This window comes from Brassica oleracea, chromosome C9 (assembly GCF_000695525.1).
Source record: "Brassica oleracea var. oleracea cultivar TO1000 chromosome C9, BOL, whole genome shotgun sequence".
In the NCBI taxonomy this organism is placed as follows: Eukaryota; Viridiplantae; Streptophyta; class Magnoliopsida; order Brassicales; family Brassicaceae; genus Brassica; species Brassica oleracea.
Genome location: NC_027756.1, coordinates 6,355,990 through 6,369,435, shown reverse-complemented (window position 1 = coordinate 6,369,435; position 13,446 = coordinate 6,355,990). Strand labels below are relative to the sequence as shown.

The following is a 13,446-nucleotide window of genomic DNA, read 5'->3' as shown; positions in this document are numbered from 1 at the left end:
CCACTCAGGAAGAGGTTTCCCTCCTAGATATAACGTTTGGGCTTATTATCTTGTATTGTTTGGGCGTAAAGGGCTTGGGGTTAGTTTATGGAATTTATTATCATGTAAAAATTGGGTTATTGTCATGTAATGATCTGGCTTATTATTATGTAATGATCTGGGTTATTATCATACAGCTTATGTTTAGGGTTTACATGTTTACAAAATACAAAAGTCATTACAAAAAACAAAAGTTTTAAGAGCCTTTAGGAGGGGGTTATTCCCAAAATAATTGACATCACAAATACATACACATATACAATATATACATATATATACTAGGTGTGGGTCCGTACTTTATGCGGACTAATATATATATTTAATAAATTTTAGTTTTAATATTAATTTTAATATTTATGTTAACTTATTTAATTTGACATAAATATTAAAAACATATGTGTTTTTCAATTTTCTTAACCCAAATCTCAATTGCTCATTGTGTAAATTTCTTTTTCTCGCGGTTTATACATAACTTTAACACTAGGTGTTTTGCATGCACTTGCGGGCTTAATAATTTTACAAAATTAGTAAATAAATATATTATCAATTCAAAAACTATTAAAATAAATTATTTTCATGTTTTTTATATATTTAATAATTGATTGAATATTAATTTTTATATTCAAGAAAGTTATTTTTATTTTAATAAGATATCTTTTATTACGTAAAACAAACTGGAAAATATTCATATATACATAAAAATATATACAGAGATTTATATTTTTTAAATTGATGTAAAATATTTTTGGATCACATAATATATAATTTTTGTAGATAATGATGATTATCAAGTTAAAGAAATTCGTTTTTAACTTGTGAGTAATTATATATTAACAAATATAATATAATCTAATTTATTTATTAAACATGATGAAGATTTTAAAGGCTCTAACTTTTAACATGAGAGAAGAAATATCGCTTTAATAATAGTATAAACTAAGTGTTCTCTTTTAGTTATATCAAATTAATAATTTTACTTGATTAATGTTAGTTATGTGTTTTCTATTTTTTCTTTTAATTTTAACTTTCCTATTACAAGGTATTTTCATATATCAACACAATATATATATATATATATATATGAATTATCTTTTATTTTTAAAAAATAGATTAGGTTTAAGATAATTCTTATTATTATTAATTTTAATCACTTATTAAATCAAAATAATTTAAATTTGTTTTTATTTTGGAGCTAATTTAATATTTTATTCATTAAGGGTATAAGCGATATTAATCACTCTATCTTTTAACGTGAGAGCTCAAATGCGAAAAATTACTTCACAAATAATAATGTTATTTTTATTGTAATAAGATATCTTTTATTACGTAAAACGAACTGGAAGATATTCATATATACACAAAACTATATACAGAGTTTTATATTTTTTCAAAATTGATGTAAAATATTTTTGGATCACATAATATATATTTTTTGTAGATAATGATGATTATCAAGTTAAAAGAAATTAGTTTTTAACTTGTGAGTAATTATATATTAACAAATCTAATCTAATCTAATTTATTTATTAAATATAATGAAGATTTTAAAGGCTATAACTTTTAACGTGAGAGCAGAAATATTGCTTTAATAATAGTATAAACTAAGTGTTCTCTTTTCGGTTATATCAAATTAATAATTTTACTTGATTAATGTTATTTATGTGTTTTCTATTTTTTTTTAATTTTAACTTTCCTATTACAAGATATTTTCATATAACAACACAATATATATATGAATTATCTTTTATTTTTTAAAAATATATTAGGTTTTAGATAATTCTTATTATTAATAATTTTAATCACTTATTAAATCAAAATAATTTAAATTTGTTTTTATTTTGGAGATAATTTAATATTTTATTCATTAAGGGTATAAGCGATATTAATCACTCATATTTGAATGTGAGAGCTCAAATGCAAAAAATCACTTCAAAAATAATAGTAGAATCTAGTATTAATAAAAATTATAAGAATCTAATGCTTATTAAAATAATACAACTAATATGTATATAATGGTAAATTATGTGTTTTGTCCGCATTTGTGGCCTTAATAATTCTAGAAAAATTATGGGCTTAATAATTTTACAAAAAATTGCAAATAGATATATTATCAATTCAAAAGTCATTAGAATAAATTATTTTCATGCTTTTGAAATATTTAATATTAAATAAATATTAATAAAATTATATACGGTAAAGGTTTTTTTATTAATTTTTTTTTATTACGTAAAATAAACTTGAAAAAATTAATATATATATATATATAAACTATATACATGGATTTATTTTTATTTTAAAATATTGAAAAGATTATGATGTTAAATATTTTTTGGATAACATAATATATAATCTTTTTAGATAATGATGATTATCAAATTCATGAACTTTTTTAAAAATTTATGGGTAATTATATAACAAATTTAATCTAATTAATTATTAAGGGTAATAGAGATTTTAAACGCTCAAACTTTTAATGTGAGAGCGAAAATTCACTTCGCAAATAATATTATAAGTATTTTTGAATTTTTTGCCGAGAACATGACAACGGCAAATTAAATTTTCAAATAATAGTATAGATACCTAAGTTCATAACTCCAATGGGTAGAATTGGAGGTGCTCTAATGTTTTGTCGGGCCTTTTAAAAGAAATTGAACAACAATAAAACAAAAAGGATCGTCGACAACATGGATTGATTTTAATTTGATTTGGTTGATGGTGACAAAATTAGGTTTGTAACGGTATGGATTTGTAAGAATCCAGAATTTAAGAGGCTGTACACATAAATAATAAGAAGCTAGGGGGAGAGAAAGCAAAATATGTAACTTTACACAAAAGTGTACCTTTTGATTTTCTCAAAAATAAAAAGTTCAATCATTAACCTTGTCAGACTGAAAAATATCACTTAATTAGATCCTCTGCTTCGAAGATCTTCTCGAGCCTTAAACCCGTTGCTTCTTATTAGATCTTCTTGAATATTAAAAACTCTGTTTAATAGTAATAGTCAAATCGCTACCAAAGAAAAAGAAAAACTAATCAAAGAAGGAGAAAGAAAGAAAGAATGGTTGAAAGGAGTGAGAAGGGTTCTTATGCGCGTAAAGACACGGAATTTTTCAAGGTTTATCTTCCAGAATTCAGTTTTCGGAAACTGGCATGTTCTTCTCTTATCTCTGTTTCTTATCTAAGAGGATATTCATTTTCTGTAGGACTTAATATCAAAATCAACTTGCAGGTGATACCTCCAGCATTCGTAAACATCTTAGAGAAGCTATTACCTAACCAAGTGGGACTATTAGATGAGATCGGACGTTTATGGAAAGTGGAGACAAAGACTGAAGAAGGAGTTGGTGATGTTGTTTTCAAAAAAGGTTGGGAAAAATTTGCAAACGATCACTCTCTCGAGTTTGGAGACTTTCTTGTGTTTAGCTACGACGGCGTTTCAAGATTTTCCGTTAAGATTTTCGATAAGAACGGATGTAAAAAATATCTCGTTGCCGTTACAACGGCGGATAGATCTAGGGTTGCTGTTGAGAAAGAACCGGTTCTTGTTAAACCGGTTGATGATATTTCTACCAAACGTTGTGGCAAGAGTCGGAAACGCGTTTCGGTTAAGGAAGAGCCTAGTGGTAACCGGGTTATACGTAAGTACATTTGATTGGTTTTTATTATACATTTGCTATAGTGTGATTTGAATTATATATTGTTTGGTGTTGTTATATAGATCCTTGTGAGATGGGATGTGTTCCTGAGAATAAGAAACACAAAGGATTTGAGGAACCGGTTTATAAACCGAAGAATCCACATTTTGTGAGGAATATTACAGACTGTTTTCGGCAGATGGTGAGTTACAATAACCAATCTATCTTTGTGGTTAACATAAATAAAAACAATATGAGTTTTGTATGTTTTGCTAGGAAATACCGACAACTTTTCTGAAATCGAACGGGATCGAAATGGAGGAAAACTTTGAGCTATGTGATGAAAATGGAAAGAAGTGGCCAATGAAGGTTGTGATTCACGACAGAGGACAAAGGTTCTCCCCTGGTTTGTGGTTGAGTTTCTGCCGAAGCCATAAGTTGAGCACGTCCAATAAGTGTTTATTTGAGTTCATCGTGAGAAGTGATGGGACATGCAACCAGGTTTTAGTTCGTATCTTCCGTGGGAGAATGCTTAACACTGTTACCATAAATAGTTACCAAGTTCTTGCTATGTAACCTTTAACATTCAGCAGTACTACTACGTTATGTTCGGTTCTTTCATGAATCTTTGTGTTAGTCTGATCGCTGCGATTAAAATATTGATAGTGCGGTTAAAATGACTATAAGCTATCAAACAATATCTTTAATACAATTTTGAAGTTTACCATACTTTTTACCACACTTAACTATACAAATTTTACAAAACCAAAGCGTGGCTAAATTATTCAAAGCGGTTTTGATTGGTGATATAGTAAACGATGGGACTGTATTTTGTAACATAAAAATATATGGGCTTAAACAATGTATTACCATTTTCTATTATTCAAAACATACATTGATTCAGTGACAAAAAAAAAAATACATTGATTAAGTTCCCACGTTTAGAAAAATGCTTTATATCTCTCTACAATGAACATTAGAATATAGTTGAAAACATATTTAGACCGTTACATATTAGTCATATTTTCAAATAAAAATTGTTTATAAGAATATCCGTTTTTCACATATAACATAAATTAGTAATTTAATTGGTGTCGTTACGCAAGGAAGGAGTGATGATTATAATAAGATAGATGCAAGGCATCAAGAACGCGCTAAACGTCGAGTCACTCAAATTCTAAAGCAGATATGGCACGTAGGAGAGCACATAGTTTGTTGTGTCTCTTTCATTCCACACCAATGAAAAAAGCCAAATCAGCCACCGGTTTCCAAATAAACCAATGGAACTACGGCCCAATGTATAATCTATTCGCCCACTTTGTTTTTCTTTTCTCAAAGATAAAAACATTTTCTAATACGTATACAACTTACGATATCTGAATGCGAAGTTTCACCAATCCATATTATATGCTTTGTGTGTATAAATATACACACGAGTGTTGTTACAGACTCAAACAATATCTTCTTTTGTTCCATCAACAACAAAAAACCTGTCCAGAGCTTTCTGTTTTCCTTTTTTTTTTTGCATAATGGAGTTTGTGATTTCTAAACGAGTCCAATATGAGAAAGTAGCAGCAGAGCGCTTAAAAGAGGAACAAGTGTCCAAGGAGCTACATCTGGAATCGTCTCAAACGCAGACGCTGAACAAAAAAGCCGTCCTCAACCGCATCCGCAACCACAAATGTATTCATAACCTCAAGAGTCTTCTTCACACCTCCGCTGCTAACAGCGGATCCACCGTCGATGCTGGGTACCGGTGGATTGATAGTGGTGATATCTTTTCTTGTCCATGAAAATATACAAGAGACTTTAGCACGTGTACATGTATGTTTGTCTCTACATGTATCCAAATTAATTCAAGTTGTCTTAAATGAATTTGGTAATGATCATATCATAGTTGTAGATTTCCATGTTATACAATGAATTGATGATCACCGTTGATCTCTAGCGTTTCTATTATTGGGATTCGGACTACATATTGGGCCTGAGTGATTAGTCTTATTGGGCTTTATGATCAAGCCCAATAGTATAAACAATCTTGAGAGATGAGAGACTATTGTTCACACCAAACCACCACCTGCATGAGTATTGATTGATCATCATACAAAAAAAAAAAAACTACTACAATTCATTGTTGGTTAGATCACTTCTCCCCTCTCTCTCCCTAGAAAAGCTATTCCTCTCACGAAATAGACGATGTGGTAGACATAGAACTAGAAGACACGAGCCTTCTTCGTTTGTAGTTAGCTTTAAAGCAAGCCTGTCTCAACCTCTTGGTCTTATCTCCAAACTCCAAATCAGGAAACTCTTCAATCATTTTCTTCTCCGCCTCCAAAATCTCCAAAGCGTTCATCAGCTTACTCTTGTTCACTTCTCCTTCCATCTTCTCTAAGTGATCCTTTCATTAAAAACCATCACATATAAGTGCAACCCCTAATATGTATAAACAAGTCCATTGATTGTACAGTACATATGCATACGTGTGTGTGGTTGTGACTAGACGCACCTTGAGGTTATTGATAAGGCCGTCAATGCTCGTAATTAAGCTTACGATGAGGCCAACGAGAAAAACCCAACTCGCGACATCTCCTTTTCAAGAGGGTTAGTCCAACGCCAAGCTCTTTAGCTGCTTTAGTAATCGGCATCTTGAAGTATGGTTTCATATCTTCCCTGGAAAAAATCTGGATTAGTCTATCTCCTATATACCTCCTCTTCTGCATTGTGGTCTCCTTCGTTGTGTTATTGCCATCATGCAATATTATCTCCATCTCTGGTTCGACATGGTTATTGAAATTACAAGCATTTTCATTCCACAATTCACCAAATACATCTGCTACACGACAAAAGATTAGTATAACAATCCAAGCATGCATGCATGTACGTACGTATGTATAAACATATATGAAATAATATATTATACCTTGAGACAAAGTAGAGAAGGCTTCAAAATCAACTGAAGCCATAGACATATGATCAACAGCTGGAAAACAAGTAGAGATGGGATCGAGATTAATGCTGTCTTGTAAAGAAAACCAAGTTTCATTTTGAAGACCATTAAAAGGGTTAATGAACGAACTGAAAACACCCAAACAACCAATGAAAAACATATTAAGATTAACTTCTAACTTCAATAAATCAATTTTCATTTTATTGATTTAAGGTGTAACACCCTTATGACTTACTTGTAATCGAAGGAAAGTGATTGATCGAGTAAGGAGAATAAGTTTTCTTCTTGAAGGAATGATGATTCATAGTCGTTGGACTCTGACCAGCTCCACAGATGTTCATGATCAACCATTTCAATTGAGAGGGGATAGATATTTGAGTAACGTTCTTTTAAGTGTTAAAAGGAAGAAAACGAATCGTGTGTATATATGCATTTGGAATGTATAAACAGTTTAACTTATATGTATAGATAGAGAAGTAGAAAGAGGAGTGGGAAGTGGTGTATTTACTTCTGGGAGATGGTGAGCCGTCAAAAAATCATTAGATGTTTTCTGTAAGTTACGAGAGAGATATAGAGAAGTAATTATAGAAATTAATGATTATAGTCGATTATTTTGGATAACAGGCAAAAAGTATTTATAGTTAATGCTAGTTATGCCTAGTAACAATAGGCCCTATTGTAAACGTTCGAGAATTGATTATGCTTACGTTCCCCATCCCATCACATGCAATGCGAGTTCATCATAATATCTTTTTCGTGTTCCTCATCTCTCAAAATCTTTTCATTTTCTCAAAAATAATCATGAAAAGCATTTTACTCTTGAAACACGTATCCATGTACGTAGAACGTATTAGTTTGTAACTAAAATAATGATTAGTTAAACAAGCATATAAAGAGTCATATTTGGTGTTCAGCCCCTATATATACATTGCAATACAAGTAATAGATTAATACTACACAAATGATCTGCTAGACTGGTAAAATATTTTAATTTCACACCGTCGGTTAACTTAAGTGTCAAGCTGCCTGAAGCAATTTACCGTTACTCTTCTCATCCTTTCTGGTCAAGTTAGGAGTTGTCCTGATCACCTTGACCTTAAACGCCGCCTGACAAGAACCAAACCGTTTTATTCAGAACCAAAACGCTCCGGTTAAAACTAAACCAAGATTTGGTAACAAAGTGGTGTCTCACCTTCTTGTCTGAACCAAACTCGATGATATCAGACGGTCTAAACCGCGCAGGGAAGTTTGGTGTCACCCTATATCTTCTTCCTTGGTTACTGGTTTAGCAATATTTCAAATATTGTCTGGATCAGAAACTTGACGGACTCAAAGAGATAAATCAAAGCTCTGTTGACTTACTCGGTCACATAGGTCCCATGTTGACTTCGAAGATCCATCACGAAGAAAGCTCCATCTTTGTAGATTACACGTGCATGCATCTTCGATACCTAAACCAAAGATTTTGACAGAACTTTTATGTTACTTGACTAGTCTCAGAAGCTTCTCAGGTCACACACTACTAGTTACCTGAGGGGAAGGGATCACAATGTGGGTTCCGGGAACATCTTGGTCCAGTTCACTTCTGCAATCAAAAAGAGTTTCAAAACTTTTTAAGAACTTTAGCTAAGACATTGATGAGTGAGTTTCTGTCTCCCATACCCGATAATGCAAGGTTGGTCCTCATCTTTGGTTAGACATAATGTTTCAGAAACGCTACACTTGCTGCCATATGGAATAAGATACCACTCTCCAATTATAGTACGTTCAAGAGCCTCGTCGTCTTCAAACCACTGGCGAAGGCGGTCATCAGCCTTTCAAACCAAAAGAGTTAACACTTTGATATTAAATCACACTAAATGGGTATGTTCAAGTGCCAATGTAAAAAAAAGGAAAGAAACATACTTTGTCAGTGAGTCTGCAACTAGGTGACCTTCCTTCAAGTTTTTCACTGCAAAATGCATGTAAAATGAGTTACTCAGATCTAAAAAACTTTTGAAGGTCTATGTAAGATGAATACAACAGAGAGAAAAAAGGGCCTAACCTGTTACCACCAAGGACCCAGTCAAGCATCAAAGGCATAGTCATGTCCATGAGGAATCTTCCACCAATTATCCCTGGATGTTGTATTCTAAACTTGGCCAAGAACTACAAAACACACAGATTATGAGAATTGGCTTACAAAACATTATGCTCTTCAAAAACTAATTAAAAGACTACTCACAGAGAGAGGACCAAGCCCAACACCTAAGTATGCTTTGTAAGTAGACGCCATAATCGCAGCCATTCTCGCCATTCCATGTATAATAGCCACTCTTACTCTTCTAGATTCTTCATATCTATTACACCAATGTTTACTACTTATTAGAATCCCAAAATTAAAAAAAAAAATAGTTGTGTCTTAGAGTTTTACCTTTTCAAAGAGTAAACAAGATCAACAGGTTTATTAGTTACAACACTCTGTTTCCACGCTTCTTCAAGCTCCAATGCTAATTGATAACTATCCTCAATGGCCATACATCCACCTTGCCCCATATTAGGCTGCATCGCATGAATAGAGTCCCCAAGCAGCGTAACACGCCCTTTACCCCAAGTGAAACTAGGAGTTCTATCGTAGATATCTCTTCTCAGAATCGCTTCCTCCTCTGTCGCATGCAGTAAGTCCAGTACATTGTCGCACCAACCTTCAAATATATCAAACAATCTTTTCTTCATACCTGCCAAAAAAAAAAAAAACTCAAAAAGTTATGTCATCTTGCTACTAAAATGCAAACAAATCAAATCAACGCAGAGGTTTTTTATATATACCATTGGGAGCATCAACACCACCAGCTGGCTCCTCATGAAACGCATACCATTGCATTTTTCCACCACCAACATCCGAAGAAACAAAGTATTGCTTGTATCCCAAGAAAACCCGGTAGCTTTATTCAAGTGAGACAAAACATCAGAAAAAAAAGGAGAGATTCATCATAAAAAGATTAGAGAAGTTTTGAATTAGTGCAACATACCCAACAGACTCAATATCAGCTGGTATAAAATCTGCAATGCCGGTATAACAAGTGTATCCTGAATAAGTAGCTTCACTTCTACCAAACAAGTTAGTCCTCACCTATAAACAAAAACAATTAAGACACAACCTTTTAACTTTTAGGCTAGTCGTTAAACTCTATTTCACTTTTTTAAAAAAACATACTTTAGACCAAATGCCATCAGCACCCACAAGCAGATCACCTACATAGCGTTGTCCATTCTCCAGCATCACAATGACCTAAAAACCATCCAGCTTCTCCTTAGACACACACATTTTTAACCAATCAATTAACTATTAAGTAAAAAAAATACCAATGGATAATCACCTTGTCTCCAGTGTCTTTAAAATCAACAACATTACTCTCGTTTCTAATCACTTCTTCCCCAACCGCACGTGCCAAGATCTGCTGCAGAGTCATTCTGCTAATCACACGTGTCACAGGAAGTCCCCTCGACACCGCAGGAGTGAAAGTATCAAACTTCACATACCTAATTGACATACAAAAAGATTACTCCCCACTAGTCCTAAGCAATTTAAGCAAAAGATAACAACTTTTCAACGTCAAATTAATCAATTAACTTACCAAGTACCAGAGACACCGTCGACGAGGCCGTTAATCCGATCACCGGTGATACAGCCAGCTTCCATAACTTCTTCAGCGACAGAGACATCAATGGCTTCCAAAGCAGCCAAAGCGTTGCTCTGTATCTGAATCGGACCTCTGTACTGTCCTTCTCCTCTTATAGCGCTCAGATCCTTCTCGAACACCAACACATCGAACCCTTTCTTCTTCGCCGCCAGAGCAAACACCAGACCTCCGATTCCACCTCCCGCCACCAGAACCCTCGGTTTCTTCTTCTCCGTAGCTGTCTTCTGCTCCTCCGAAGATAAAGTCGCCGCCTTTACTCCGACCAAACTCCGACGGCTCCTTGATTTTCCGGTGAAGGATGGTACGTGTGAGTAGAATTGTTTAGCGAGGGGAGTGAGCACATGGGTCCTCGTGAAATCGAGCTTAGATGGAGATGGATTGATCGAATAGCAAATCGGAGTTGAACACATTCTCGATTGAAGATCAATTTTTTTTTTTTTGCTTCTTTTTGACTGAAGAAGACGAGAAAGAGAGAAAGGAAATGATTTTGAAGAGAGGAGGAGGAGTCAGGCAAAATGGTGACAGGTGGCAGGACCACAGCTTCACACTTCACTAACTGCCTAAATAATCGGTGTAGATGTTGACACGTGTTTTCCCTCCCCCACTGGAATTTCTTGTAATAAACTTTATATGAATGTGACGTTGTACGAGTTTGCCTGGGTTTTTTTAAGGATTGTGAACGGGACGGATAAACTATATTTTGTGGTTTTTGTATCAAGACAATTAAGCTCTTTTGTCGTATTTTAATGGGCCAAAATGAATATGAACGGGAGATTTTGTGTATAAAGGGCCAGCCCGGCAAACCCATAACCATGTACTCCTGATACTTTTGGTTATTTACAAAAGTAGAGCATCCTAATTAGTAAGATATTCTTAGAGTATTTTATAAAAAACTATAGTATTTTCACTTTTAAATTTAAATTTAATCTAAAAACAACAAACCAAAAAATGAAAGATACATTACCTATTGATGTTTTCATGAGATTCTTGAAAGTCCTCAAATGAGAATTTCTAGTGAAAATTTTTCATCATTTTCTTTTACTTTTTCTTTTTAAATCACTTTTCAATTAGTGAGATATCCCATGATGATTCTATTTCTAATACTTTTGGTTATTATTTACATATCACACTTTTTGGTGATTTTGCATGTTCACTTATTTACAAGCTTCTAGTATTTTGTTTATTTACAAATGTGCACCATATATATTTTGATTCTCTACATGAGTTCCTCTCAATTTTGTTTATTCACATATATACTTGCAACTGCGACCAACCAAGTCTACAGTGACATCACACATGACACAACTACGGAGTTATAGGTTATCACAAACTCAATAAATTATTACAAATTACAACACACACGCGAAATTCAAAACCCTTCTATGTTATGGCCACATCTCTATGAATTTGAAAAACAAAAGAAGGGCTTAATCTTGTGACATTCACATAATCTTGAGGTGTATGATTCGATATCCCGGGGAGTATAATCCCCAAAGCCCTAGCAAGTTTCAACAACCATCCTTCTTCAAACTCCGACCCTTTCTCCCTCGTAATCGTGAAGCTTCTTATAAACTCTAACACCGCATTGTGCATCCTCTTTATAATCCCCCACAACGAGAAATAGTTCTCATCCGATTCGTCTCTCAAAATCTATATAATATTGTTTGAAAAATCAGAGATATGTATTACCAATAAAATAATGAAGAATGACATGCTTTAATAAGATACCTTTGGTTGATAGTGTCGGTCGTAGTAGATACAAGTACCAAAGTGTTTGAACATCAAATCTTTGTCATCGTACGGCAATCTCGGAACAATGTCGTTATTATAAACAAATCTATAGTACTTTACATCATTTTCTTCTAATTTCTTCTCCATAAATTCACCAAACGTTGAATCACCAACCCTAGGTTGTCCATAAGTATAAACACCTTGAAGCCTCTCCAACAACTCGGTCTCATCATGCATCACAAGCACAGCCGTGAACAAAATCGCGAGAGCTCCTCCTAAGCTATGACCAGTCAGAACAAATTTAGTTTGTTCGTCATGAGCTATCAAAGCTTTCAAGGAATCTCTTATAGAGTAGTAAGCTAGAGGGGACAGTCGGTTAGGGTTTGGGAGAGGTTTCTTTGGCCAACTACAATTGTTTTGAAGCCCTAGAGCTTTCATAAACCCACCGTGGATCCTCCCAATGTTTGGGAGCTCGTACCATGTAATGTCGAAATCTGAACACCAATCTTCGGAGTTAAATGGCTCTGTGCCTCTAAACGCAACCACAACCGTTTTATCTTGATCAGTAGACATCATAAAAGCTTGTGTTGTTTCCTTTTCTTGATACTCTGGAAAAAAATTCAAAAATACCAACATATGATCAAAGTGATTAATGTGAATAAGTTATTTTGTTTTAATGAATGGATACCGTTCCAATAGTCATCGAGGCCTAAGTACTTCATATGCCAGTGGTTTTCAACGACATATTTAATACGAGCCGAGTTTTCATAGGCAAGCTTTGAAGACATAATGGACAATGCAGCATAGTATAAATCTCCATCTTCACGACTTTTGGTCTTGTCTAAACTTATTCTCCTGTCTAAATGTCCAATGAATGATAGGTAATTCTCTGAAGTCGTTTTCGGCATTACCACTTCTCCTGCGTATATTTTCAAAATGATCTAAATACATATGTAGATTCCCACACTTTTAAGAAAATTGAATCTAGGGTATAATGTATAGAGGACATGTAACCAATTTACTCGTCGCAAATTTTTTTTGTAATAATTTATAAATAGAAAATAAATGAACTATAGTTAAGACCTCGGAGGAAGAAACGGGAGAAGGAGTTATCGGAGAGGAAATTCAAAGAGAATTCCAAGGCGGAGCCAAAGAGAGCAAAAGGCTCTGAGAGGAATTGAAGAAGCTTGAGGAGGACAACAGAGACAAAGATATGCCATCGACGTCGGAAACTTGGTTCTCTGGTTTCAGAGCTATTTACTAATCTTGGTTTCTCGATATCATTGGAGAATAGCAGACGGAGAAGTTCTAATGGCCTGAGCTCTTCTGGTCTAAGAATGAGATATCCTCTAGGAAACCCTTCATCTTCGTCGCTGCTGATCATGTCGATTTGATTATTGTGCCTGTATTG

General features: G+C 33.8%; 5 protein-coding genes across 6 annotated transcripts; 2 read left to right on the top strand and 3 right to left on the bottom strand.

Moving 5' to 3' along the window:
- Nucleotides 1-2,924: 2,924 nt before the first annotated feature.
- LOC106316381 (putative B3 domain-containing protein At5g66980) lies at nt 2,925-4,403 on the top strand. Of its 2 annotated transcripts, none has more exons than XM_013754256.1 (4): nt 2,925-3,154; nt 3,269-3,677; nt 3,758-3,876; nt 3,951-4,403. In XM_013754256.1, the coding sequence occupies exons 1-4, from the start codon at nt 3,098-3,100 to the stop codon at nt 4,248-4,250; spliced, it is 885 nt and encodes a 294-aa protein (XP_013609710.1). In that variant the 5' UTR covers nt 2,925-3,097; the 3' UTR covers nt 4,251-4,403. The 2 variants fall into 2 exon arrangements, with proteins under 2 accessions (XP_013609710.1, XP_013609709.1); XM_013754255.1 differs by having other exon boundaries at nt 2,925-3,187.
- Nucleotides 4,404-5,036: 633 nt separating this feature from the next.
- On the top strand, nt 5,037-5,563 carry LOC106317016. The gene has a single exon (XM_013754876.1). The coding sequence runs from the start codon at nt 5,204-5,206 to the stop codon at nt 5,465-5,467; it is 264 nt and encodes an 87-aa protein (XP_013610330.1). The 5' UTR covers nt 5,037-5,203; the 3' UTR covers nt 5,468-5,563.
- A 293-nt stretch (nt 5,564-5,856) lies between these two features.
- Nucleotides 5,857-6,972, bottom strand: LOC106314209 (protein RKD3). The gene is given in 5 exon segments (XM_013752127.1): nt 5,857-6,072; nt 6,181-6,216; nt 6,218-6,504; nt 6,595-6,749; nt 6,857-6,972. Coding segments are annotated over 5 exon segments (810 nt in total).
- Nucleotides 6,973-7,471: 499 nt separating this feature from the next.
- LOC106319391 (zeaxanthin epoxidase, chloroplastic) lies at nt 7,472-10,773 on the bottom strand. Its single transcript, XM_013757703.1, has 14 exons — nt 10,239-10,773; nt 9,981-10,143; nt 9,818-9,892; nt 9,633-9,733; nt 9,430-9,545; nt 9,035-9,338; nt 8,846-8,960; nt 8,666-8,769; nt 8,527-8,572; nt 8,284-8,435; nt 8,152-8,206; nt 7,984-8,072; nt 7,814-7,901; nt 7,472-7,728 (listed from the first exon to the last, which is right to left on the bottom strand). Exons 1-14 carry the CDS (start codon nt 10,712-10,714, stop codon nt 7,639-7,641), a joined length of 1,974 nt encoding a protein of 657 aa, XP_013613157.1. The 5' UTR covers nt 10,715-10,773; the 3' UTR covers nt 7,472-7,638.
- A 731-nt stretch (nt 10,774-11,504) lies between these two features.
- On the bottom strand, nt 11,505-13,446 carry LOC106316573. Its single transcript, XM_013754464.1, has 4 exons — nt 13,119-13,446; nt 12,724-12,954; nt 12,033-12,643; nt 11,505-11,954 (listed from the first exon to the last, which is right to left on the bottom strand). The coding sequence occupies exons 1-4, from the start codon at nt 13,417-13,419 to the stop codon at nt 11,685-11,687; spliced, it is 1,413 nt and encodes a 470-aa protein (XP_013609918.1). The 5' UTR covers nt 13,420-13,446; the 3' UTR covers nt 11,505-11,684.